The sequence below is a fragment of the Peromyscus leucopus genome, chromosome 9 (genome assembly GCF_004664715.2).
Source record: "Peromyscus leucopus breed LL Stock chromosome 9, UCI_PerLeu_2.1, whole genome shotgun sequence".
NCBI classification, from domain to species: domain Eukaryota; kingdom Metazoa; phylum Chordata; class Mammalia; order Rodentia; family Cricetidae; genus Peromyscus; species Peromyscus leucopus.
In genome coordinates, this window is record NC_051070.1 from 107,497,113 (window position 1) to 107,525,036 (window position 27,924).

Sequence of the window (27,924 nt, forward strand, 5' to 3'; positions counted from 1 at the left end):
TCTTTCCCAAGCATGTCTTTATTCCTCTGCTCTTTGGTTTCCTACTTTGGTTCACACAAGTGCGCTACATCTCCCCATGTCTCCCAGTGAGGTTGAGCCTCACCTGCTGTTATTGCTGAAATCTCTACTTCTTTTTTCAAGACAGGGTTTCTCTGTGTAGCTTTGCGCCTTTCCTGGAACTCACTCTGTAGCCCAGGCTGGCCTCGAACTCACAGAGATCCGCCTGCCTCTGCCTCCCGAGTGCTGGGATTAAAGGCGTGCGCCACCACCGCCCGGCATTGAAATCTCTACTTCTAAGAGCACAACAGAGAGCATCTCTTTGAATCTATGGATGAAGACAACAGGATGGATGGTAACTAAGACAACCAGGATGGTACTGACTAGAGACAAGACCACTACAGAGAGAGAGAGAGAGAGAGAGAGATCCAGAGAGGTCAGCAGAGGGGGTGGAATAGAGTGACAGAGTACACCTACAGCCCCTTCATCTAAGGAATGCTAACTCTTGGTCCTGACCGATTCTGAAATAACAGAGACCAAAGCCAGCAGCGCCAGGCTTTGGTCCCAACTGCTACATGAATGTGGTTCGGCTACATGAGCGGTTTGTCTGGGGCCCCCAGAGTTCCCAGATAACCTCCCTCAGCAAGACCTGAGCAGGTCTGGCCTCATCCTAAAAGGTCTTGCCCTCGAAGGCCTTCAGGTTGAAGGCAGTATCCAGAAACTTCCTCAGCGACACCAAGTGAGCATTCTTGTTTCCAGTGGCTGGCGCAGCTGCTGGGTCCCGGCCAACATACCTGGAAGAGGAGGAGAGTCAGCTAAGGGAAGGAGCCGGGCTAGCTGCACACACTCTCATTCTGGAGCTTCAAGGTCAAACAAATGAGGAAGACTGCCTGCCAGGGCGGTCCTCTCAGTGAACCGACACAGCGGGGAGACGCCCGCTCCGTGGCCAGGGAGACAACCATCACGCCGCACCCCAGAGACTTTGGGAGCAAACACACTTTTGGCTTTTCCATGTGGTGGCCCCATCATCACAAAGATGCCCACACTGAGCACGAGGGGCTGCCACCTGCTAGGCTTCTCCGAAGGCTGGCTTGCACATACAGCCTATCCTGTCACTCTCTGGCAGAGGGGAGGAAGTACCAGGCTAGGGGCTAAGGTTAAAGGGGGAAGATGTGGGTCATTCAAGAGGGTCTGTAGTTTGATCCGGGCTGCAGAATACTTAGGCTGACTTCTCCTTGAAGGTCACACTGGCAATACCCGCAACCCCAGCAGGGAAGCTAAGCTGCAGACAGGGAGCTCAGAGCCTGTAGGGACTCAAATGCCTGGCAGAGAAGGGCAGAGGCTGGTTCTGGATGGCACCACCAATGAGGCAGGAAAAGCCAGTAGGGGGTTCCCAGGCTCAAGAGCCAAAGGCAGGCTAGCGGAGGTGGGAGGTGGATTGTGAACCCTCCAGCCCAGTACCATATGGGCCGGGAGCGGCCAAGGAGAGTCATGAAGCGAGGACTGATGTAGTCGTAATAGCCCATGTTCTTATGTTCTTCCTGACACCACACCAGCTCGGCACCCGAGTACTTCTCTGCCTCACGCATGATCAGGTCAAAAGGGAATGGCGAGATCTGGGGAGGCAGGGATACAAAGGGCACAGTCAAGGAGGGACAGCATGCATGTGCAGGGCCTGCTCTGTGCCTCACCGCCCACGCACTGCCCAGAGCCAGAGGCTGGCCGGTGGAACTCGTCCATCACGGCCAGTGCTCAAGAGACCCAGCCAACCTGCTCCAGGCGTGTGATGGCCACGTGCTCCTCCAGGCCCTGACTGCTGCGTTCCTTTACCAGGTCATAGTACACCTTTCCTGTGCAGAAGATGAGCCGCTGTACCTGCCCAGGAGACCGTGCCGCGGGGCCATCTTCTGGAATCATCCGCTGGAAGGTAGTTCCTAAGGGGTAGACCGGAAACCTCAGGGGTATCGGCACCGGAAGGGCAATGGGACACTGAGCACCCCAAGCATCCCTGGGCTCTTCCTGGCTACTGAACTGATTCACATCAGACTATTTACATCAGACAGCTTTTGATCCCAATGATGGAATAAAGGGCAGATGATACCCTGTGTTGCCACAGGGAGAGTAGAGACAGCTCTGTGGACAAGAGCAGAGCTCTAGGAACACAAACATTCCAAGTGTGGGGTACAGGAACCGGGAGGAGCCCCGAGGGACAGAGAAGGTAACACGATGGACCCATGATAGCACCATCCTGCTCTGGATCTGTCCCCTCCAGCTGTGCCCACATTACACATGGCACTCGGCCTCCATGTGCCAAGGTGAGAAGCTGGTGGGAGGCCACTGTACATTCTTCCTCCCTTAGCCCTGCAGCAGTCTCCAGCTCCCAGCCTTGGCCGTTTCCCCCTCCCGAAGTCAAGCATGCTGCCAAACTTCTCAGGAAGCTACTATGGTGTCCCGACGTCACCACAGCTCAAGTGAGGGCCCTGGGACACAGAGGGCGACGGCTGCTGGGGAGGGGGAGGGGCAGAGCTGCCCGTCCATCAGTGTCCGGTGACACTGTGGAGCTGATGGCTCACTACAGCTGCCTTTCCACGATGGACACACACAGATGAAAACAAACAAACAACCCCTCAACTATCCACGCTGCCGAGGCCCTGACTGGCTAACCCTGTCTTGGTTAGCCAGTCTTGGTCAGCCAAGAAAGAGCTGCTCTGTTGGCCACAGGGCTTCGTTCTTGTGCCTCCCCAATACCCTACCAAGTCACACTTCAAGTCCTCATGTGCTTCACCTGGCCCCTGATTCTCAGGTCAACGAAGCTGAGTGCTTCCAGGTTCCCAGCAACGTTTATTTAGTTCAAGGGTGAAAACATAGTGAGTGATACTCAGTACTCAGCAAATCAGACACTGCTCTACCACTGTCACGCCTCCTGGTGGCCCTTACTGATGGTTAAGAGAGCCACACAGTACTCAGACACCTTACTCCAAGCGATCTGATCTAGCCAAGGTGCCAATCTCCCAATGCTGCGGCGGGTGAGGACCAGGACTGGAGCTGCTGAAGGGCCAATGAGGACAGCCGGGGAGAGAGGGGAGCTCCAGGGGCAGAAAGCACACATCAGCCACCAGGCCTCACACAGATCACCATCCCAGTGAAGGTGACCCAACAGGTCCAGATAAGGCACCTACCGGACACCATCTGGTCAAAGCTGGACTTGGCATCGGGGTGCCTCAGCAGGGACTTGGGTGTGAAGACAATGAGCTGGAAGGTAAAGAGCCAGCTGCTAGCAGCCCCTCCCCAGCTAGGGCTCCCCACATTCAACCCTTGCCCTGCCGCCGCCGCGCTAACGGGCTAGGGGCAGCTCACTGGCTTGCGGAAGGGCAGCAGGATCTGTCGGCGCAGCACATGGAAGTAGCTAGCTGGTGTAGAGCAGTTCACCACAATCCAATTGCAGTCGTAGAGCTGGCTCACCTCGAAGTCCTCAGTGAACACCTGCAGCGGATACTGGTGGCTAGGACTGGCACTCTACGCCTAGGCTCTACTCCTCACATGGGCACAGCAGGCAGCACTCACTGGGTAGGCATCGGAGTCGTCATTGCTCATCTGCAGGAACCTCTCTGGCCTTGCTGAGGAGTGCTCTGGACCCTGAAAATACATAGGTGACCAAGACTGCAGAGACCCCAGGCTTGGGGTGCCTAGATGGCTCCAAGGGGCAGATTAACCCTGGCTGTGCCGTTCCCGCCTTGCCCACAAGTCTGGCTCACTGGTTCCAGGGACCCCGAAGGCTCTTCAAGGGACCAAGGAGTGACCCTGCCCCCGCCAGGCTAGGCCCGCCAGGGCCTCCAGCCCTCACCATGCCCTCCATGCCGTGAGGCAACAGGAGCACGATCCCATTGTGCCGCACCCACTTGGCCTGGCCAGTGCTGATGAACTGGTCGATGATGCATTGGGCTGTGTTGTGGAAGTCACCAAACTGAGCTTCCCAGAGGACCAAGGCGTTGGGGCTGGCCATGGCGTAGCCCAGCTCAAAGCCTGGGCAAAGGACACCGAGACAGAGTTCAGTGCAACGTCACCAAGCAGCAGTGGCTGCAGTTAAACCCAGCCTTTCCTCACTCTATGCTCCTGGTCCTAACCTGGCCTTCCCGATAGGCCAGAGTGAGCCAGGGGCTCATTGGGCCACAGAGGCCTGGATGTGTCTTCCTGGACGTGGAAGCATGCTTTTCTTTGTTGTTTTTGTTTTGTCTTTTTTTTAAAAATTTTTTTAAAGATTTATTTATTTATTATGTATACAGTATTCTACTTGCTTGTATGTATGCCTGCACGCTAGAAGAGGGCACCAGATCTCATTACAGATGGTTGTGAGCCACCATGTGGTTGCTGGGAATTGAACTCAGGACCTCTGGAAGAGCAGCCAGTGCTCTTAACCTCTAAGCTATATCTTTCCAGCCCCTGTTTTGTCTTTTTGTTTTGTTTTTCGAAACAGGGTTTCTCTGAATAACAGCCCTGGCTGTTCTGAACTCACTTTGTAGAGCAGGCTGGCCTTGAACTCACAGATCTGCCTGCCTCTGCCTTTGCGGTGCTGGAATTAAAGGCGTGGCCTACCACACATTGCGGAAGCATGCTTTTCTTACACCATATGCTGCCATGATCAGCCTTATGTGGCCCAGGAGCCAAGTCTAAAAACAACTTGGGGACACTACACAGACCATCCACCAATAAGACTCCTGAAAATATGGACAAAGCTCCTGGAAAGGGCAGGCACAAGCCCAGAGGTGACTCCCCACATGTGGGGTGAACCCCAGGAAGAGGAAGTGAAAGGGGAAGTATGCTGGCTTCAGGTAAGCTGAGAGGAAGCATGTCCTCCAAACCTCAACACAGGGCTCTGGGGGTGCAGGACAGAGAAGAGAAGATGGGCTTAAGACAAGGGAGGTCAGGGCCAGGCTTAGCACCAGGCAGTCAGTGGCTCCAAACTGCTATGGACTCTACTGGACTTTGTGTCTGGACACTCTGTGTTTGTATCCAGGGAAAGGGTTTAGGTGTCATAGAGAAAACAAAGCAAGCATCTCCTTCCCCTGAGATGCCTGCTAGACCATGTGTGACATGATCTCACCTCCCAAACCGCTCTAGAAATGGTCATCTTAGTATCTGTCCCCCTTCCCAATCTCTGAGATCACCTGCCCTCCCAGACCCGGAGGCACCCCACCCACCGAGAACTCCATACTCGGAGAGAGAGCTATTGCACACGGTATAAGGTGCCTGGTCAGGCCACAGGTGATTCATAGGGACGCACGTCCTCCGGTCAACTTCCTGGTCATGAAGAACATGGTGCCGGTGGCTGGGGAGAGAAGTTGGGATAGGGACAAGAACAGGTAGACTGTCATCTACTCCAGACCTGGGCAACAGCAGGTAGACAAGTCCTATTATTGTCCCCAAATAAACCTATAAGGTCCTATGGAATGGTTACACCAAGAAGGATTCCACAGCAACATGCTCCTTCCCTCCTCTGTATTGCTGAGTTATGAAATCCATGGACTCAACAAAGACATGACCAGCCGGGAGGCCAGGGCCCCAGCCTGCCTCAGCCTCACCTGAAGGTGCCCCTCTCCACATCTTGGCCACTGAGCCGCACATGGATGCCCTCCTTTAGCAGTGAACCGAAGGCCATGTACTCTGCCAATGCCCAGTCCACCGTGCGCTTCTTGGTCATGTCTGCACGGCCACGCAGGATGCGAGAGAGGCCTGTGAGAAGGGGACCCGTGAGAAGGGGACCCGAGGAACCTGTCCTGGAGGACAGCAGCACCAGCGCCCTGGGGCGGGTGCTCAATGAGAAAGCAAAGGCTGTCGGTGGGTTCCTGCGGACTCTCCTCCCAACCTGCAGCCACACCAGGCCTGATCTGGGCTTCCTCACAAAGGAGGAAGCTGTAATGTACTGGGTCAGGGTTCTCTCCGACAATCCCATGGAGGACTGTCCCTGCTCTCCGGAAGAAGGGACTAAGGTTAATGCCACACACCCATCGGGAGCCTGCAATGTGGGCAGAGCTCAGACTAAGCCTCAGTTCTATCAATGGGAGAGAGCTGTGCTCCCAGAAGCTCTCTGGAGGAGATACAGACATCCTCCTATAGCCACGAGGCCCCAAGCTTCTCAAACAGAAACTACAGAGGCCACAGCTAAGGGGCTAGAGTCAGTGACCACCTACTAGCCAGGCTCACAAGCCAGGAACTCATGGGGCTACCCCCGGGCATGGTCCTGGGCAGGGGCACACCCATGTTCTCCTTGCCAGCATAAATCTTCCTATGTTCCAGGTTCTTTCCCTACACCCTCCACAGATGCCCCGCTTCCCTGTTCTCCTACATGGCCCATGGATACACTAGAAATCGCCTTTGGCAGATTCAAGGTACCAATCTAAGACCACGCCCTGACACCCAGTTGTAATGTGGGGTCCACAAATGTCTAACTCCCCATATCCAGTGAGAGAAGAGCAGTAACATGGGAAGGGGCCCACATGAGGCTTTGCGAGCTGAACCAGGACACCAAGAGGCTAAGCAGGGACATGCCACAAGCTTTGTCCCCCACTTAGGATCCCAACAAATCTCCCTGCAGGGTACACTGTCAGCTTACCTGTGTGGATCTTAAAGTCCTCCAGGGGCACAGAGCTGGCCACATTGCCGATGTGGGTCAGCATGTCCTCAGGGATGCCCGTGGTAGGGCACGTCATGCTCTTGGGCTCCCCATCCACATTGAAGAAGCCTGAGGGGACAGAATCCATGCACACACTGGCGCTGGGACTTTGACACTCCCGGTCAGTTTTCTGTCCCAGAAGAGAAAGGTTGCAATCCCCCCTGAGAGGGAGGCATCAACATATACGCTTGGGGCCTGCCACAGCTGAAGAGCCACAGCTGTGGCTCCTACACCTGCCCCAACACTCCCCTGGACCCTGGGGTCATAGCTGACCCAGCTTTTCCCCAGCAGAGGGGCCCTCTGAGTGGACACACCCAGGACATCCCACCCCCACCCCTGGTAAGTCCCAGGTGGCCACACTTGATCTAACACCACCTCCTCCACGTTGGCCAGCCTCCACCTGCAGGAACAGGTCACACCTGCATGTCAGGACTGAGCCTCAGCCTCTAGTTCTGTAGTGACTGCCCTTCCAGAGCCACCACAGTCCTGTTTCTGCCGGTGCTCGAAGGAGGTTCGGTGGGGGGATCACTGAGCCGCATGCGCCTCACTCACCAGGCCAGGGGGAGTCCAGCCAGTGCTTTATGTGCAGGATCTTCTTATCCTTGGACCTGCCATATGCCTCCTCACAGATGCGGTCATATTTGGCAATTTCTTCCTGGAATCGAGAGGAAGGTGTGGACAGACACTGACATCTTGGGAATCTAAGAGGGTCAGTCGGTCCAGACTCAAAAGCCCTGGTCTCCGTCACCAAGTTCTAGAACTCTCTATCTCTTGGTTTGTAGGAACGCCATGGTCAGAGCCCTAGCAGAGTTCAGAGTGGTCCTAGACAGACACTCCAAAGCCTGATGAGCCTGGAGCATGCTCAGTCTGATCCAGGGGACAGCGCAGAGGCTCAGACCTTGTTTTCAGAGGTTCCGTCCAGAAAGGCAGAAGGGCTAACATGTCCATAGACAACTTCCGGCATGATCACAGCGGAAGGGACCCTCTTAGAAGACCCTTACAGGACATCCCTATAGAAAGCCCCTTTCCTGCCTGAAACTTGGTTTCTCCCCATCACAGCACACACCCGGCTGCAACCATATCCTTCATTCCTCGTGCCCTGTTAGAACCAGGGACTTTTGGAAACGAAGGACATCAGCTACTCCTTTAAATCTTCAGTGTCTAGCACTGGGCTGATGTCATCTCTAGCCATCCCATGTCCCCAGTCTGTCCATCTGAGATTTGCCCCAATGCCCGGATGTCCCGCCTGCCTACCTCAAACTCCTGTAGAGTGACCGTGCCCTCGGCAATGAGCTTGTCTGCGTACTTCTTCAGCACGGGCACCTGCTTGTGGATCTGCTTGTACATGAGCGGCTGTGTGAACATGGGCTCGTCCATCTCATTGTGGCCACGCCGGCGGTAACAGACCTGCAGGGGCAGTGGGGGGGGGGGTGTCGGTCCCTACTACAGCAGGCTGTGTGCGCGGCTACACACGCAGGCAGGGCACCATCTGAATAATCCACTCTGGCCTGTCACTGAATGAATGCTCCATGCCAAAGCCTTGGCACAGATGGTTCTTGGTGACACGAACTCTCCGTCCAGAAGCACTTCCAGCCCTTAGTGAAGATGTGACTGAAGATCTAACCAGCTTGGCTCATCAGGATGGGCCTTCAGCAGTTTGTGGGCCCCAGCACCCTCAAAGATACCAAGCTTGTCCAGCAAAGCAGAAAGAGCCCCCATCCCTGCTCTAACCCCAGTACCTCCAAAGGCCACTAAGCCTGCTCTGGCGCCAGCACCCTCAAACACACCTGACTCTCTTGGCAAGGCAGGGATGGGCTACTCACCCCATCCTTGGCTCCAGCACCCCCAAATCCACCCAGCATACCCAGCACAGCAGGGATAAGCCATCCAGCCCACCCCTGCCTTGGCCTCAGTCAGGACCCCAGACCCACCAGGTCCACAACAACATCTTTGTTGAAGGTATTCCTCCACTGAGCTGCCACACTGCACACATAGATCACGGCCTCTGGGTCATCCGCGTTCACATGGAAGATGGGCGCGTTGACCACACGTGCCACGTCAGTGGGGTAAGGTGAGGAGCGAGCCATTCGGGGGTCTGTGGTAAAGCCAATCTGCAAGGGCAAGAGAAGCCAGATGTGCCCCCGCTGCGTACTTTTTGTTTGTTGTTTTTGGAGGCAGGGTTTCTCTGGAGCCCTGCTGGCTGCGCTGGAACTCACTCAGGTGAAGGAGCTGGGGGAGGGGGTCTACTGGGGTACCTAGGACATACAGGGGACACGAAGGGGTAATAGTGAATAAGTCCTTGACCAGATATGACCGCAGTTGCTACGGGACAGCAGGAAAGCTGAGCCGCGTTTCTACCAATCCCTTTGCTTCACGGGTACACAGGCCCGGGGGATCTGATCGACCAGAGTGACTCTCGAGCTTTGGGCAAGATGTTTCAGCTCCCAACCTCAGTATCCTCATCTATAAGGCAGTCTTATTAAAGTCCTGCCTCCCAGCAAAACTCAAGAAAGATTAAACGCTGCTGCAAATGAGGCAGAGAACGCAGCGTTTCTAGCTGGTATTAACCTCAGCTGCCTGGAAAGAAAGGAACATGACGGCCCACGAAGACCAATGTGCTGAGGGGAGCCCAAGGTCACCCACAGCTCCTGCACTGCGCCCTCCGTCCTCGCCACCTCCTCTACGCTGCTACCGATGGCTGTCTCCAGGAGCCTGTGAGATTCTTCTTCAGGACCCCCCTCCCATACAAAATTCTGTAGTCTCTGCACAGAATCTGTATCTGTCACTATACCTTTAATCATATACCTAGCACAATGTAAATAATATGGAAACAGTCACTATACTATAAACTTTAGAGAAGAACAACAACAAAAAGCCTGTGTGTGTTTTGTACAGGTTTAATTTTTGTTTTTTCTTGAATACTCATGTGCATGTGTGTATGTGTGAGATGTTTGGGCTCAAACCCAAGGCCTGCATATCTAGGCAAGCACTCTCCTTGGATCTTCTGAGATGGATCTCACTATATAGCTCAAACTGTCCATGAACTTTCTATGTAGCCCAGTGCTGAAATGACAGGCAGGTAGCACCACACCTGGTCTGAATATTTTGGATCCATAGTCCATTGAGCCTATGGATGTATATCCTCCAGGTACAGTGGTGTTCAATACATGTTTGTTCATACATATATGTATTTGTGTGTGCTCAATACATGTATGTATTTGTTATGTAGCTACCAATTTCTCAGACCAGGACACAGGGCTGGGGGTCGGGTTCCCTGCCTGAGGTTGCACCCCGAGCTAGGTGCCATGTTCTCTACCTGAGGTCACGTGTGCTGAGAAGTTGCAGGGCAGTGGGATGAACACCAGGGCTGGCTCACTTTCCCCACCAATCCAAGAAGCCTGGTCTTCTAGGAATGGGCATGCAACCTGGCATGAAGCCCACACCCTTACCTGGTTGTTGACCACAACATGCACTGTGCCATTGGTGGTGTAGGAAGGCAAGTCACTCAGATGGAAGGTCTCATAGACGACACCCTGGCCAGCGAAGGCGGCATCCCCATGGACCAAGATGGACATGACCTGCATAGCAGGGTATAAGCCAGCAGGATCCCGTACCCCAGCCTATGAAGCCCACCCTACTTCCTCTTCCATCGAGACCCAGGATCCATGCCCTCAGTATCCAGTCTCTCAGAGCCCTGCTCAAAAGCTGACCTTCAGATGCCACCCTAACCCCATGGACCCAGACAAGCTCACCTTCCTACCCTGGGCATCCCCACGGTAGAACTGTTCTGCCTTCGTCTTTCCCTGTACCACAGGGTCCACTGCTTCCAGATGGGAAGGGTTGGCTACCAGCGACAGTGTGATGTTCCTGTTGGTGACACGGTTGATCCTCTCATGGTACATGCCCAGATGGTATTTGACATCACCAGAGCCCTGAGGATAAAGGTGGGATAGGATGAACCTAATACCCCCATGGGGAATGAAGGGCAGCTCATGATAGTACTGAGCCAACCTGCCAGGCTTCTTGGAACATACCAGAGCTCAATGGCTACCTCCCTCCTCACACCAATGAAATCAAAGGGCTGGAAGATATTTTAGGATCTAGGAGTAGAGAAAGCTTACCTTCGAAACAATAGAAAGTTCCTATGCAGTAAGGCGGCTAAGCCAGGACAAATCTGCCATTAGCAAGGGGGAGAAAATCCAAGCACCCCAAAGGGGAAGCCAGCTAAGTCACATGCGGGGCAAGAGCTAACTGACCTCAGCGCGCAAAGTGGCTTTGCAAACTAGTAAAGGGACGTTCCAAAGTCTCAAGAAAAATGAACAGGAGCTGTGGAGGGGGCTTTACAGAACAACCACCACAAGAGGTTCAAAATACTCGGTTCATATCAAAAAATACGTTAAAAATGGGGTTGGGGATTTAGCTTAGTGATAGAGCACTTGCCTAGCAAGCACAAGGCCCTGGGTTCGGTCCTCAGCTCCGGGGGAAAAAAAGAAATGTTAAAAATAAATCATTTTGCACCATCCAATTGGCAAAGAAGGAAAAATCAACAGAAGGCGAAACAGCCACGGGCGGCACATGCTGTCCGCTCTCTGCCCAGGTTCCTGCACCTCTCAGACACCATCAACAGCTACAGCCACACGCTCACTAAAAGGGTGAGGATGCTCGTGACAGCAGGCCGAGCTCTGACACAGAACACTGCAGCTGCGAGGAGCCAACAGACCGAGCGCGTTACGTGCTGACGTGGAACAGTGACAATTCGTCTGTGTGAAACAGCCAGGTTCCTATAGTTCCCCGAGCTGCTCTCCTGGCTCCTGGACAAAAATCCATGTGTCTGCAGAGAACACACCCCACCACAAACGTAAGCAAGCACACACAGACACACCACGACAATGAAGTCTCCTGCACTTGTGTCTATTCTATGGAGGAACAAAGGCTTACAGGTTTGAAGGTGGCTGCGGGACATGAACAGGATGCAGGGAGACCCTGGGCTGGAAGCCAGAGGTGTGGGCCCTGGGCCTACTCTGGCACCACGTGTCAGGTGTTCTTGGGCCAGTTACCTTAACCAACCAAACACCTGTGCGGGAGCAAGGGCTCTGGAGACAAAGCTCCTCCTTCCTTCCTCACTCTTGGAAGAAAACAGATGCACATGTAGACATGGATGGACACATGGGGTTGCACACAGACAGACACACACACAGAGGCTAAAAAAGGTCAGATGCGCATGTAGACATGGATGGATACATGGGGTTGCACACAGACAGACACACAGAGGCTAAAAAAGGTCAGATGCACATGTAGACATGGATGGATACATGGGGTTGCGCGCGCACACACACACACAGGCTGAAAAAGGCCAGAGTCAAGAGACAAAGAGAACAGAGAGGGAAGGACAGACAAGATGTTCAGATCAGGAAATTCCGGCAGAGCCCTGAGCGAGGCAGAGGAGAGAAAAAGGGGCAGCAGGGCTGAGGGCTTGGCACGGCCAGAAGCCTCAGTGGCGTGCAAGGCACAGGGTGGGAGCAAGAAGCATGTCCTTGGCTGGTTAATGGGGAGAGGAAGCCACCAGGCCCCTCATGCCTCTCTGGAGCCAACAAGCCATTCCAGGCTGATAAAAGGACGGCGGGTTAGCAACAAAATCTCAAAAGAGAAACTTCTAGGAACCCCACCCCCACCCTTCTCTGAGCCTGTTTTTCCAGCTGGAAATAGTGAGGTTGGCCTGGATTATCCCATGCAGCATCCAGTCCCAAAGCCTTAGTGACCTTCTGCAAGCATCCCAGCCCTTCTGACTCTTCATGTCCATCCATCTCCACATCTGTTGGTCTGGAAGCTCGAGTCCCAAACTCTCCCAGCCCACCTCCCAAGGCGCCCATCTATCAAAGACCAGGCCCTCCCAGGTGACCCACCTCCCAAACACCAGGCCCTCCCAGGTGACCCCCCTCCCAAACACCAGGCCCTCCCGGGGTGACCCCCCTCCCAAACACCAGGCCCTCCAAGGTGCCCCCTCCCAAACACCAGGCCCTCCTGGGGTGGCCCCCTCCCAAACACCAGGCCCTCCTGGGGCACCCCCCTCCCAAACACCAGGCCTTCCCAGGGCTCCCATCTCCCAAACACCAGGCCCTCTGGGGTGCCCCCCTCCCAAACACCAAGCCCTCCTGGGGCTCCCACCTCCCAAACACCAGGCCCTCCCGGAGTGCCCCAGGACTAGGGTGTATCACCTACCTCATCTGCTGCTTCCAGCTTGGGATCAAACTGACAGAAGATCTGCTCCAGGTCCTTTCGGATCACGTTGGCCAGCACATTCAGCCTGCCCCTAGGACCAGAATGTCCTGGGCTGTCACTTGACACCTGGTCACCTTCCTACATTAAGCCACTCCCCTTACCTGCCATGGGACCTAGCAGACCTCTTCCTGCTGGAGCCCCAGTAAGGCCCAACCCCCCCATTCTGCTTCAGTATATACCAGGCACACGAATAGGTCCAGTCAGCCCGCTTCCTTCAGGCAGACTCCCTGTACATCAGTGGTTTAGAAAGCCTTCTGGGGAGAGGCAGAAGTCACCAAGCCACCTAGCATGTCCCCACTCATTCCCCCCCAAAACTGACCCAACCCATTACGTTGGCACCTCCCCTCCACCATGCTTAGTCTGCTGAGGCGGCAGGGCTGCTCACATGCCCCTCCAGCTCAGGCCGCAGCAGCTATCAGCAGGATAGGGCAGAGGGGACTCAGACTAGGGGGAAACTGAAGGGACAATGTGGCAGTCATGGACCAGATTCTTTTCTTTTCTTTTTCTTTTTTCTCTTTGAGACAGGGTTTCTCTGTGTAGCTTTGCACCTTTCCTGGAACTCACAGAGATCCGCCTGGCTCTGCCTTCTGAGTGCTGGGATTAAAGGCGTGCGCCACCACCGCCCGGCCATGGACCAGATTCTTAAGCCCAGCCTGAACTTCCTATTCAAGGTACTTACTGCAGGGTGGGCACCAGCCTGATAGGAATACACAAGGGACTCGAAACTTACTCCAGAGCCCATAAGCTTCAGGCCAACAGTGACCCCAAGCCTGACTCCCAGCTCCACACAAGTGCAGGAAGGGAGAGCCCCCTTCCAGTCAGCTCCGTTCCCCCATACACACAGGTCCCACGGGCTGCAGGAACCCAAGGAACATTCCTCAGCTGCTCTGGGCAAAGCCCTCCACAGCCTCAAGGTTACCACTCACACTGTGGAGGCCTGAACTGGCCCAGAATGGCCCCACCATTCAGAGAGCCCTCCAGGCAAAGGTGTGGGGGGGTGGGTAGTAAAACAGCTTGACCACACAGCTGCCATGGACAGGCTTAGAGGCCCAGACACAGCTTCTGTGACAGGCTTCCTGGCAGGCCACACCCAGACCTAGGAAAAGCCAATAAGCTGACCCCACCCAGGGAGGGCCTGTATCTTAGGGGAAATACCTGACATTCCAAACATTCTTTATACCTCTAGACAAATGTCAACTATTGAGGAATCAGGGTCTTGGACCATGGAAATCCCCTCACCCCAACCTCTGCTATGATAAAAACCCCACCCTGCCTGGGCTCGGGGCTCGAGGCTCTCATCGCTGCATGGGACAGAGAGACCAGGCTCCAAGCTTGAAATAAAGGCTCTTTGCTTTTACATATGGGATTCGGTCTCCATGATGGTCTTTTGGGGGTCCCTGCGATCTGGGCACAGCCATCTGACAGATGTCTCTGTCTCCCAGGTGCCACCTTCTCCCGTTGCGCTAACAGCCTGAGACACGAAGTCATGTGTTCCATGCCACCTTGCTACTGGGCCAGCTCTGCCTAACCCCCCACCAGACACGGAGCATTTCCAGGCCCCTCAAAGGACTACAACAGACAAAGCTCCAGCTCCTGGCACGTCTGCCAGGACAGAAGCTCTCCACACCATGCATCTAGACTCCCTAAGGCAACGCAGGCCTGTGCCAGCCCAACCACAAGCAGCTTTCTAGATCACAACAGGGCTTCGTCCCAAAGATCGCAGGGAACGAAACTTCCAAGTCTTCATCAAGGGAAAACATGGAGTCGACTTACAGCTAGGACACAGAGCTTCATCCCATCTCTACAGACCTATGTCCAAGATAGGCCAGCTCAGGGCCATCTACTCTTACATCCCTGAGCACACACCCTTGACATCCCCTTATCCAAAGGACTTTCCAGTAGAATGTGTCCCAGTCTGAGGTCCTGAAACTGCTGGAGAAAGAAGCAACATGACCAGAGAATCTGATTGGGCCCTGGCTGCATGTGGCTTTGGCCAAGTATCTGGCTCTTGCTATGACAAACAGGCCAGACCAGGAGCCCTGAGAACCCATCAAGTCCCACCAATGCCCGTCACCCTGACTCCCAACCCCTCTCTCTCCTCAAGGCACAGGCCTGGACAGCAAGCATGGATGGCGAGCGGAAGTCAGTGGTCCTACCTGTGTGGCATCCCCAGAATGACGTTCTCAATCCCCATCTCACTAGACTTGTCGATAATGGTCTTAAGAGCAGGAATCATGACCTCACAGCCTTCTAGGCCAAACCGTTTCTCTGAAGACCACTTCCTGGCCAGGAAGTCTTCAAACCTGTTTGGGGAAAAGGGATGAGAAGGGGGGGGGGGATTCCTGAGGGCTTTTCACAAGCACTGGAGGCTGAATGCCCAGGACACAAGAAGGACAAAGTCACCTCCCTCCTGGATAGCCCAGGACCCACACTGGACACCACGTCACACTCACCCAACAAGAAGAAGCACTTGGCAGAGCGACCTGGGACTCTTCCCAAATTCTCAGCTGGCATCCATTCCCAGACACCTTTTCATAGCCAAAGGCCCCCAAGAGGCCATCTTCCATCCCACCACCCTCCTGCTACTGTGTAAGGCCCAAACACCTCTACCCTGCTAAAGTCGAAGTTGAGCCCATGGCCCAGCGCTCAAAAAGTGAGCTAGCATCCAGCAGCTGAGCCAGGTGCACTTCCAGGCCCCGCAGTGCTGGAAGGCCCCTTCTTCCAAGTCACCGGTGGGTAGCATTCTACTACCCTGCCAATGGTGTCATCATACTCACCCACGCCAGTGACAATGCGGAGACAGCATTCTGCCATGTCATCCCCAGAGCCACACTCTTGTTATTTCTGCCTGTGTGACCTGGCTGTAGTGTTTCTCTGGAGTCCCATCCCTGCCCACCCATGTGGCTCTGATGATCCCACTAACTGAGCATATGGTCCCGATACTCCGCCTCAGGGCTTCTGCAGGCCTCCAGCAGTGGGAGCAAGGAGCCTGCCTTCCTTTGCTAGGCCCTGCTAGTTTCCCAGCGAGGGCAGCAAGCATGGCCCTCCAGCCACGCAGGCAGGCTGTCCATCGGGTGGTGCTGACCTCATGGAGCGCACCAGTCTGGCGAGCAGGGTCCGCTTCTCTTCGCTGGAAAACTGCATCACACCGGGAGTCTCAAACTTCTGTCGGATCCACTGGCACTGCTCCACGTCATTGATAAACATGAACTCCAGGCCGATGTGCTGACAGTAGGTGCTCTGAGAGGAACAGAACAGGTGGAAAGTCTATGAGGAACCAGCAAGAGGGGTGACGGCCCCAGAGTTTGAGACTAAAAAGGGAGCACCCACACTCCCTCCCTCCCCACGCGCTCAAGAGTTCCAGCACTAAGCCAGACATGCCTTCCCGGGCTCACCTCCAGGCGACGAATGATCTCTCGCAGAGAGAGAGTGTTCTCCGAGCCCCCAATGAAAGTCGTGGTGGGCAGCTGGAACTCCTTATCCAGATCAGCTTCCTGCAGGTCATAAAAAGCTGGAAAGGAGCCCAAGGCAGAAGAAGAGGAAACAATGAAGTTGGGTAAGGGATGGAGAGCATCCCAGCAGTACCCACTGCACCCACCCTCCAGGCCTATCTGGAAGCCCTGACCATCCATCAGTGGGAAGAGAAGGGAGGATGTGCGTGGGTGTGGACAAGTGGTGGACCCTGCTGCAGGTGGGAACACAGCCCTCTTGGGGGCACTGTACAGTAATAACTGGAACAGGCAGAAAGAGTCACACAGAACCAGAGATACGCTGGACTCAGGCAAGGCTTCAGGGCCCAGAGACTCCTCACTCAGCCACAGGCAATAGCTAGTGACTGCCAGGGTGACAGGAAGTGACAACTCTTACCCAATTTGTCAATGGTTGTGATCAAGTCTGAAGGCACAAAGGAGTCCAGGTCTGCATCCAGGATGCCCAGGGGGTCCAGCTGGGCCACATGGTGGCCTCGGATCTGGGAAAAGGGGAAATAGTGAGGCTGGACATGTCTTTATCCACCCCACTTGCAGACTGAGAGTCTCAAGAGGTCACATGTCGTACTGGGCTGTCATCCACGGATCCCCTGATGACAGACGGCAGGAGCTCCAGTTCACAAGCTCAACACAGGGCGAGCAAAAATAAGCAAGAGCCTATACACTAAGTTAGACACTACACAACATTACTAAGTGTGAATTTCCAGAAACTCCCAAAGGGCCTGGCATACAAGCAAGGAAAATAAACACAGAAGTGAGGAAAATTCCCATCTGCTATTGTGAATCCACTTCCATAATCTTCCATACATGCAATGGTGCGTGTACACACATAATAATAATAATAAATAGTAAAGAAAAAAGTAGCCGGGCGGTGGTGGCACACGCCTTTAATCCCAGCACTCGGGAGGCAGAGGCAGGTGGATCTCTGTGAGTTCGAGGCCAGCCTGGGCTACAGAGTGAGTTCCAGGAAAGGCACAAAGCTACACAGAGAAACCCTGTCTCGAAAAACCAAAAAAACAAAACAAAACACCTAAATTAAGATTTAAACACTAATAGTAAGATGTAACAAACAATAATATATTCACAGAAGCACAGCTATACAGAGAAGAATGATTCCATCTGGCCAACGGAATATTCTCTGAAGACAACAGAACTCCAGTGGAAAATTCATAAACTCTCCTATTGCCAATCAGCAGCAACAGTGGGAAATTGTTATTCTAAGACTGTTGTGTGTGGGCTATGAAAACATCACATAAGCCACCGCACTGGCATCTCTGAGAACATCCACTGTTGGCATCTTTGAAAGGAGATGGCGCCCTAAGATGGATGAGGTCAAGCCGTCAGTCCTACATTTGAAGTATACAGCTGCATCAGAATAAATCCATAATGCATGCTATCTTTCTAAAGAGCACACACTTCCCAGTGCTCTTTAGAAATCACTGACAAGACTGATAGAGAACATTCTCAGAACTCCCTGGAAGCCTGGGTGGTTCTGGAAGGGGGAAATATACGACTATTCTGGTCATTTTTCTGTTGTGATAAAACACTGACCGAAACCAATTTGGGGGAGGAAAGAGTAATTTTGCTTCCAGGTTACAGTCCATTATAGAGGGAAGTCAAGCCAGGAATCCAAAGCAAGAAGAACCAGGAGGCATACAGTGAAGCAGAGACCAAGGGGCGGATCCAAGGATAGGAGGGTCACTGCTATCTAACTTGCTCAGCTACTCTTCTTTCTTTTTTTTTTCTGAGACAGGTTTTCTCTGTGTAACATTCCTGGCTGTCCTGCAACTTGCTTTGTAAACTAGGCTGGCCTTGAACTCACAGAGATCCACCTGCCTCTGCCTCCGAGCGCTGGGATTAAAGGCAGTTAAAGGCGTGCGCCACCACTGCCTGGTTCAGCTACCTTTCTTATACAACCTAGGCCCACTGCAGGCTGGGCCCCCTTACATCAATTAGCAATTAAGAAAATGCTCCACAGACATGTCCACAGGCCAATCTGATGAAGGCAATTCCTCAGTTGAGGAATTCTCGGGTGTATCGAGTTGCTAACCGAAGCGAACTACGACAAAGACGGACTGAGGGAATCTTATTAGATCAGAGAGCAAAGGGGTGCTGACCACTGCCAGGGCTGGGAATAAAGACACGGGGCTGGAGAGATGACTTAACGGCGAAGAGCACCGGCTGCTCCTCCAGAGGACCCAGGTTCAATTCCCAGCACCCACATGGCAGCTCACCACTGTCTGTTACTCCAGTTCCAGGGAATCTGGCACCCTCACACTGACATACATGCAGGTAAAACACTAATGCACATAAAATAAAAATAAAAAGAAGAAAGTTGGGTATGGTGGTGCATACCTGTAATCTTAGCAATTGCTGAGGCAGGGAGATCATGAATTCAAAGCCAGCCTAGTCTGTAGAGAAAGACTATTAAGGTGGGGGGAGGAGGAGGACGACAACCTTCACTGGTTACTTAGGAAGGACGCACAGAACATCGTATTTTTGAAAATCAGTCAAAAGGAAAAACAAAGAGCTTCCTCTGACCTGTCTTTGCTATACCACGTCCATCTCGATGTAAGCGGACAACGGGAGCTACCCCATGACAGTACCTCAGGAACAAGGAAAGCTAGGCAGATGACATTTACCGTCCTTGGCTGCTCACTGCAGAAGTGCCCATCTCATCCCCACCAAGAAGCCGACTGGGGGAATCAAGTCCACAGTGGGTGAAGCCTCTGGTGTACCACACTCATGGACATGGACAAAGGGACCGATGAAATGATACTATGTGGATGAAAGCAGCGAAACCCTGACTCAGAAAACCTCTACAGGAAAACCACAGTTCATTTCACAAAAACTGGCAAAAAAAAAAACCACAAAAAGCAGAGCCGGAGCAAAAGAGTGCAGGAGACACATCAGTCACTGCAACGTTTGACTTTATTGTGATCCTGAATCCAGAGGATCCTGCATCCAGTACCGGCTAATAAAAAAAAAAAAAAAAAAAAAAAAAAAGCAAGCCAGATATGGTGGTACATGGCTATAATCTCAGCACCTGAGAGAGATGGAGGCCAGAAGATGAGAAGTTCAAGGTCATCCTTGGCTACATGGCTAGTCTGAAGCCAGACATCTGGGCTACATGACAAAATGGCCTGAAGAGATGGCTCAGTGGCTGAGAGCACTTACTCTGCAAGCACAGAACTGAATTCAAACCCCCAGCACCCGCACACACAGCTAGGCATGGCTTTGTGTGCCTGCAACCTCAGCTAGCGCTAGTGGAGTCAGGTGGATCCCCAGAGCTTGCTGGCTCACTCAGCCAACACAACGGACCATAAAGCAGAGATGAAGAGGAAGACACCACACGGCCTGCTCTGGTCTCTGCAGGCGCGCGCGCACACACACACACACACACACACACACACACACACACACACACACACACAGGCTAGAACTAAGAACTACACTACACTGGGATAAGACCAGATAAAGGCCCGCATACAACATCCTGGATGTTATTCTCCATACAATATAGTTCCAGTTCGACTTTGCTTGTTCTTGTCAAGATCAACCATGAGGTCACTTTTCGCCATCTTTCACCCAGTCAAGAAAACACAATGAACTGGAAGATCCCTTACTGGAAATACTTGGAACCAGCAGCATTTGGTATTTCACCCTCTTCTTGATTCAGGGATATTTACAGACATAATGAGATATGCTGGAGACAGGACCCAAGTCTAAACATGAAATTCGTTTATGGTCTCAAAAAAATCTTACATGCAGAGCTGAAATGTGGTTTTGTACAATGTTCTTAGGCTGCCTGTGTTTTGACTACGATCCATCACATAATATTAAGTGTGGAATTTTCCACTTCTGACGTCACATTGATCCTCAAAAAAACCTCAGATTTTGGAGTTCTTTGGAAGGATGGATGGATGGATGGATGGATGCTCGCTCTACTGGTATGACAGTTACTGGGTCCTCAGGCCAGTGAGAACCCCCTGACAGAGAGGCACGGGGCGCCCAGCTAACTCACTTTCACTTTATACTCCCACACAGAGGGCGCCTAGTGGTTTAGAGCACATTGTTTCCATTTGCTAATGCCCTGGTGTTCCCAGGCCCATGTAGCAGCTCACTGCTCCCTCCCCAAGTCTCTCCGGGACCCAGGCTCCCTAGCACCACCCCCTGCATGCCCTGTTTCCCTTGTGAAATGCCTTCTGCCACCAGTTCCCACAGAGATCCTCAGTGATTGCACCTGTCATGGCATCAACCCCAGAGCAGCCCTCCAATTAGTCCTGTTCTATCAAGAACATGGACCATCACCAGGACACACTGCCAAAGACCGGGCCCAGCCTAGGGACCCAGTGTGAGAGAGTCCAAGCCTCCAGAATGAGCAGCTGGTGGGGGAGCCGTGTTTGGGAAATTATTAATTCATCCCATCTTCACTAATGAAGCTTCTGCTGTAAACAGTCCCTGTTTCCTGGAATGCCCAGACTAGAGAATGGTTACCAAGCGTCAGAGCGTTCCACAGTCACTTAACACTAAACACAATTGATCACCTACTAAGTGTTCCTCTAGGCACTTAGGGCATCCTTAACAGCATGAGGAAACAGACAACCAGCAAATATACTCAAAGGCTACCAGGGAGGTGCTTTGGGCTCTAAAGAGCATATGACAAAGACTGGTTCTCAATGGAAGTGACGTTAGAGTTCAGACCCCTGCTTCTCTCCCGACTGCACCCTCCCCCACCCTCCTCGCCCATGCCTTGACCGCTCTCACCTGGTAGGCACGGATCAGGGACTGTACTGCCAGGTGGTCCTCTACCAGCTTGCTGGTCTTGGTGCAACTTGAGACCGATGGCCTGATCTCTGGGATGACAGCTGGGGGCTGGGACTGAGCAGGGCCCACAGAGGCCTCCTTCCTTGCTTTCCGGAAGAAGCTGTCCCAGGACTGGGTAGGGAGAAAAAGACCCCAGCCAGGTCAGGAAGAGCTGGGATCCCCAAAGCATTCAGTGTTCTTGGGAACCATAGTGCTCAGGGCCCTTCCAGAGCCTCAATTCAGGGACCCCCTCTACTAGCCCAGGCCTCTTACTCATTGCCCAGCTCTCCTAGGGATGCAGCTTTGGGTGTAGGTTCAGCTATGAAGGGGCTTCTGCCCTGAGGGCAATCTGTCCTTGCACACTGGGTTGCAGGTCTTAGGGATGGCGGAATAGCCGGCATAGATCACAAGATCTATGCATAGGTGGCTCTTCTGAGATAATAATCCCACTACTGGTCATTTATCCACCAATGTACAAGTGTGTCCAGATGTTCCCTTCAGGGTTATTTATAAAAATGGTGATGTCCAAACAACCTAAATGACTATCAATAAGCAACTGGCTAAATAAATGAAGGCAGAAGCTGGAAAGGTATGCAGTCTTCTGTGAGAAGGTACGTTTGCTAGGGTGGATATAGGACACTTACTACCAACACACAGTGACTACAAGGAGGACATGCTGAAGAGGACGTGTGGCCCTGCTGCTTGACAGGGAAGCAAGAGCAGACATGCGCACACAGAGATACTTCTGGGTTCTGGGAGAGTAACAGTGCTGTCCCGGGGAGGACTGCTGGCCGGGCTCCTGGGAGAAGCCTGTCTCACATGTGCCAGGGCTCAGGTCCCATTCTCAGCACAGAAAGACCTGCTTCCCTCTGCTCAGTCCCATGTAGTGCCAGTGGGAGAATTCCTACAGCCAGCTGTGTGCACACATACGATTACACTCTGCAGCACTGTTCATGGCAATTGAGACAAGAAGTGGACCAGAAGTCCGTTACTGGGGACAAGTCTATCACAAGGCATCCCTGTGATAGACTACTATGTAGGTAGAAATAAACAAGCAATGGGCTCTTCATGTACTGACAGGGAAAGAGCTGAAAGATAGCCCAATGAAAGCCAAAGAACAAAACAGGATTGTTCCCTGTCACTTTGGTGGGAAAGAGGGGAAATTGTTATGTCTGCAAAAAGTTTACCTAAAAAAAAAAATCTCAGGTCGGGCGATGGTGGTGCACATCTTTAATCCCAGCACTCGGGAGGCAGAGCCAGGTGGATCTCTGTGAGTTCCAGGCCAGCCTGGGCTACAGAGTGAGTTCCAGGAAAGGTGCAAAGCTATACAGAGAAACCCTGTCTCGAAAAACAAACAACAAACAAACAATCTCAGAAAGAGCAGAAACTAAGAATAAATCATGTAGTAGGCTGGGAGGGACCTCTTGACTTTTTATACTCCCTGAGTCTGGATCATGTGACTGTTTATTTATTGTCCTCCCATTTCTCTTTTAGTTATCAAGGGGTATTAGTTTATCAGATGACATATCCACAGGCATTTATCTTCTTCATTTCGTCCCAGGGCCATCTGGAAAGAGCTCAGCATAACCTTGGAGGGCAGGTCTCCGGCATGCTGAGCAAGGCATCTTCGTGGTCCTTCAGGTGGGCCACCTCCCACCACAGTTTCATCAGCAAGAAAGCAAGGAGCCGCCCTTCCCCCAACACACGAACGCACAGGGACTAAGACCATGGCAGATTCCCAGCAATCCCTCATCCCGCCATACACCCCAGCAGCTTCCCTCCCATGAAATGCAAAAGGCGGACACCAACCTTGTGAACGCTCTGTGGATTTTCCAACCAGGCGAAGTACATCTCCTCCACGTAACTGGAGCTGACTCCACTCCTGCTGCTTGGGATGGTGGTTGGCGGCCCAGAGGACATCCTGCTCCCACCGAACACTGGGATATCCCGTGTGGCCAGGAACCTTATGGCCTGCGGTCCCAACCTGAACGGCAGCAGCCTCAGCTGACTCATGCTGGACATGGGCAATGAAGAAGAGGCAATAAATCCTAGGATGCAGTCAAGAGGAAGCTCAGATAGGTGTGGATTCACTCCCAGCATCTATGATCTCACTAGATGGTGGCCCCAGACTAAGGCAAGGTGAGGCAGAAGTGACAGACTCTCTTCCAGCTTCATTTCCTAGAGTCCTTCTCCAAAGGACTCTGAACCCCAGTGCTCCTGGGCCCTTCCCTCCAGCTTAGGCTCCCTCTCTGTTGGCCCCAGGACACTGCTACTCCCATATATAGGCCTGCTTCTGAGATCCCCAGCTCGGGCCCTGGAGCCCACTCAGAAGATCATGTGGGGACAGTAACCCAAAAAGGGGATGGGCACATAGCCTACCACCTTGGAGGTGGGGCAGGGGTCCTCCAGGCTCTGGGTTGGCTGTGAATGGTCAGAGAAGACAGAGAAAGGCCCTGAGGTACAAAGTCTCAGAGAGATGAGAGGGGACAAGACACACTGTCACACTGACCATTGACCAGACGTGACCATTGACTTCCTATGAGTGCCATTTACTGGGTCAGGAATTCCTTCCTCCCAGGCAAAGCCAGAAGGTCAGGAGTCCAGGCCTCGACAGTGCCCCACCTCGCAGAAGTGATAACTAAGGCTCTGTGTGGGAGAGGCAGAACCAAAGGCATCCAAGTGACGGATCCCTGCGGCAGCTGCCTTCTCTGGCTCCTGAATGCTGCCTGGAACTCACACTCTGAACAAACACTACCCAAGGCAGCTGTCAGCCCAGGGTACTTACATGCTGGAGGCCACCCAGGTCACGGGAACACAACACTGGGTTCCCTTCACTTGTCAAATCACCTGCCCTTTTGCAAGGAAGAGGCCTGAATGATGGGCAGGCAGACTTTCCATGGCGAGACTTCCTCAGCCACCTCTCCCCAGGAGGACAGGAGTTTTAAAGGTCCCCTCTGCTCCTAGAGGACCGCCAGGCTCCCCACTCAGACCCACCAAGGCCCCTGCTGGCCCAGGGCCTGGCTACCCCATGTCAAGTGGAACCTCTCTCTGTTCTCCCGCTTCACCCCATGGCTATGAGCAGCAGCCCCTCTCCTGGCCCCCTCTGCCCAGCCCAGCCACAGCCTGGATACTGAGCACATCCTTCCTACTGAATACTGACTAATGCTTTTCTGCCTAATGAAAGCAAGCCTTGAAGCAGAATACAACCCTAGAACCACTCATCAGAGTCCAGAAGCCCAAGGCCCCTCACACAGCTCAGTAACCCAGAACACATATACTCTAGGGCAGTGGTTCTCAACCTTCCTAACGCTGCCACCCTCTAATACAGTTCCTCGTGTTGTGGTGCCCCCCCCCCCCCCGCCGCCCCTAGCATGAAATTATTTTTGTTGCTATTTCATACCTGTAATTCTCTTAGTTATGAATCACCATGTAAATATCTGATATGCAACCCCTGTGAGAGGGTTGTTCGACTCCCAAAGGGGTCACGACCCACATGTTGAGAACTGCTGTTTGAGGATCCAACGGGCTCCTGGGTCCTGCTTAGAGTTGGCCCTGAATCAGTGCTCCTACGTGTGTTCTGCCAACTGTTCACCACCTGTACCCTCTACCCTACCCCCGCCACCAGCTAAAAACCAAGTCAGGACACCACTGGCTGGAGTTTCTGCAAGGGATCAAGTCCACCGAAGGACAGGTATGGTTCTCCTGGGCTGCCTCTCCTCACCCTTGCAAACTCACTTGAGCTGGATGGACAGGTGAGTTCCTCAGTCAAGGAAGAAGGGTCTCTCCCGAGGTGACCTGCGGCAAGCCTGAATAGAGGACAATTCGTAACTAGAAAATACATTCCACAGCAGGGGGCGGGGGCTAGCGGAACTCGGAACCTCCGGTGCCCCAGGATCCCCTCCCACACATTTCAACCCCTGAGCTCTGAGAGGAGCCAGGCCCCACAGTGAGCCACCTGAGGCTGGGCCCCCTGGGGCGGCAGCTTTCCTCGGGTCAGACAGCTGGGGTCCCTACGTGGAGACCTCACAAGAACCCAAACAACCATGGGGGGTCGGCATCCGCATTCTGCACAGCAAGGCAAGCAGACCGTCATGAAAGTAAGATGGCCTTGTAGTCAGTCAAGGCTGAGGTCACAGTGCTCACTCCTCCTCAGAGGGAAGCTGGAGAGTGACCAGCTCTCTGTCCCAGGGCCTGTGTCCTCCTCACAGCAGCAGCAAGATCTTAGGGGCAATGCCCCAGTTGCTCCTTCTGCCAGCTCTACCCCCACAGGGGGATGGGACATTTCAGGCCAGATAGGGACAAGGCCTGGCTGTCTCCAGCCTGGCCCAGGGCAGGAACACTGTGGTTTACAAACACAGAACAGGGTGTGCAGCCAGACACTGCTATGGCCTTCACCCAACCCGGCAGCGGATGCCAGCCGTTCCCACCCCCATGCCAGCTGGGCTGGAGGACCCCAAAGCTCTGCTGGGCTCAGAACCTACAGCCAGAGCCCCAGTTAGCCCGGCTAGGTCCTGCCCATATAGGGTAGGTTGGCAGCAAGGACCCCAACAAAGTGACCTGTGCAAGCTGCTAATGGGGCAGATCTTGGGGGCATCCTCTATGGAACAGTGTCGCCAAGGAGACCCAACCCAGCCCCAGAACCAGTGCAGGCAAGCTGCCTCTAAGTCTCCTGCAGTGGCGCTCAGGTGAGGCTGCTCCACAATGGCTCCCTTGGGGAAATCAGCAGAGGTCAGAATAGGGAAGCGCCCTCCCAAGACCTCCAACAGCGTGAAGCAACAGAGCTGGCGTTCCCTTTACCTCCTCTTGCACGGGAAACTGGACTCACTGCCCGACTGGAGAACGCAGGACTCCAAGGAGTGAGGCAGGAGGGTGGGTTGGGGTGGGGTTAGAGCTCATTTCCTTGGCAGGGAGGAAGGGCGGGCCAAACCAAAGCCCAGAACTGGGAAAAGTTCAGACAAGTGAGGCCTGTTGGAAGGTTACTGGTGGATGTATGGAGAGGAGCTACACATACTGGCTTGGGCTTGCACCCTGTGGGGTTTTAGAGCTTTGCAAGGAGGGCATGGCCCCCGGGGTCAGGTAAGGCCTCTTAGGGCCTCAGGGCTGCTCATCCTGAGGGTGGGAGCACCTCCCACAATGGCTGAGATTTCAGACTACTTGAGCTAGGAAATCTGGCCAGCCTCAGTTTCCTCAAATGGGAGCGGAGCCCGCAGTTAAAACCATGTATAGGGCCTGTCCCCTCACTGTCCTGGGACTTGGAAGTTGCCTGCGTGTCTTGCGCAACCCTGGAACCTCCTGAACCTCAGTGCAGCTCTGGGCAGCCCCCTCTCCCAGGAAGGATATCAGGCAGGCTCCTTCCCAGGCCATGGAATGTGGAGAAAGGGAGGGGGTCCGCAGCCTTCCGGCTGGTGACCCAACACTGAGGCCGGAAGCCCCGCTGTCGGGGCGTCACTCCTTCCCACGAAATCTGCATTCGCCTGCCGAAACGCGCAAAGGGCCAGGGGTCCTGGGAACTCGGCACAAAGTCAAGGGCGAAGCCAAGGTCACGTTTCCCCCACCCCACCCCCGCGCCAAGGGCCCGGCTCAGAGCGGCGGGCGGCGGGCAGCGCTGCCCCAGGACCCGGGAGCGAGGAGCGGAGGGCCGGCTCGCAGGAACGGGGGTCGCGCCGCGGCCGCGCTCACCGGCTGGCCGGGGTTCCGGGCCGCGCGGTCCAGGGGGCTGCGGGTCCAGGGGGGCTGTGTGTCCCGGGACTCTGCCGAGGGGAGCGCGCGCAGAGCGCTGGACCAATTACCTGGGTCACGTGACGCGGCCGCCCGCGAGCGCGCACCCCCGGGATTCCGCGCGTCGTGACGTCCTGCTAGACGCCCCGCCCTGTCTGCTGCCCGCGCTGTCCGCGGTGCTGACCTCCTAGATCCGAAACCACATGTGGCCCCCAGAGAGCCAGGCCCCTCCACATGACAAGCAGGAGCCCGGGCCTGTCCTGGCTGAGGGACTGGGGATACTGCTGGGTCCATGACCCCCAGTGTCCTCGACTTGAAACTAAGGAGAATGTACCAGAATAAAACAGACGGGGGTGGGGGGCGGATTAATTCCATTCTATGGCCTGTAAAATGGGAATGCTATTAAAAGCTCTGCTGTAAAGCCGGCGGTGGTGACGCACGCCTTTAATCCCAGCACTCGGAAGGCAGAGGCAGGCGGATCTCTGAGTTCGAGGCCAGCCTGGTCTACAAAGGGAGTTCCAGGAAAGGCGCAAAGCTACACAGAGAAACCCTGTCTCGAAAAACAAAAACAAAAAACAACAACAACAACAAAAATAAAACAAAGCTCTGCTGTCTTCAGGCTGTTTGGAAGAAAGGTTGAGGTATTCGTGAAAATGCTTATCACACTACCCATTCACTTTCTGAGTGACTGTGGCCTGGGCTTCCCTCCCCTCAGAGCACCATTGCCACAAACAATGTTAGTGAATATATAGGCAGAACCTGTGGGAAATTTCCCTGCAGCATGTGTAATACAGGTGGGTGATTCTTAGGTATTGCTGAGTGGTGCGAGTGTGTGTTTTCTCAGGCCAACAAAGCAGTGGTCACTGCCGGTGCATGCCTTTAATCCCAGCTGTTACCACCCCCATGCCAGCTGGGCTGGAGGACCCCAAAGCTCAGCTGCCTTTGGGAGGCAGAGGCAGGTGGATC

At 53.8% G+C, this 27,924-nt stretch overlaps 1 protein-coding gene across 8 annotated transcripts; it reads right to left on the reverse strand.

Annotated features, from left to right (window-relative positions):
* Positions 1-27,100, reverse strand: Ogdhl (oxoglutarate dehydrogenase L). 8 transcript variants are annotated; one of them, XM_037208726.1, is made up of 24 exons: positions 27,030-27,100; positions 24,976-25,046; positions 23,050-23,254; positions 21,202-21,372; positions 16,814-16,916; positions 16,342-16,457; positions 16,032-16,186; positions 15,103-15,249; positions 12,887-12,977; positions 10,420-10,599; positions 10,117-10,245; positions 8,599-8,778; positions 7,922-8,074; positions 7,220-7,322; positions 6,608-6,736; positions 5,577-5,727; positions 5,196-5,323; positions 3,842-4,020; positions 3,562-3,633; positions 3,355-3,480; positions 3,177-3,249; positions 1,768-1,931; positions 1,459-1,613; positions 1-791 (listed from the first exon to the last, which is right to left on the reverse strand). In XM_037208726.1, the coding sequence occupies exons 3-24, from the start codon at positions 23,251-23,253 to the stop codon at positions 668-670; spliced, it is 3,033 nt and encodes a 1,010-aa protein (XP_037064621.1). In that variant the 5' UTR covers position 23,254; positions 24,976-25,046; positions 27,030-27,100; the 3' UTR covers positions 1-667. The 8 variants fall into 8 exon arrangements, with proteins under 8 accessions (XP_037064621.1, XP_028734214.1, XP_028734216.1 ...); XM_028878381.2 differs by having other exon boundaries at positions 23,050-23,288; XM_028878383.2 differs by lacking the exon at positions 27,030-27,100 and adding an exon at positions 26,920-27,023.
* Between the last annotated feature and the right edge of the window lie 824 nt (positions 27,101-27,924).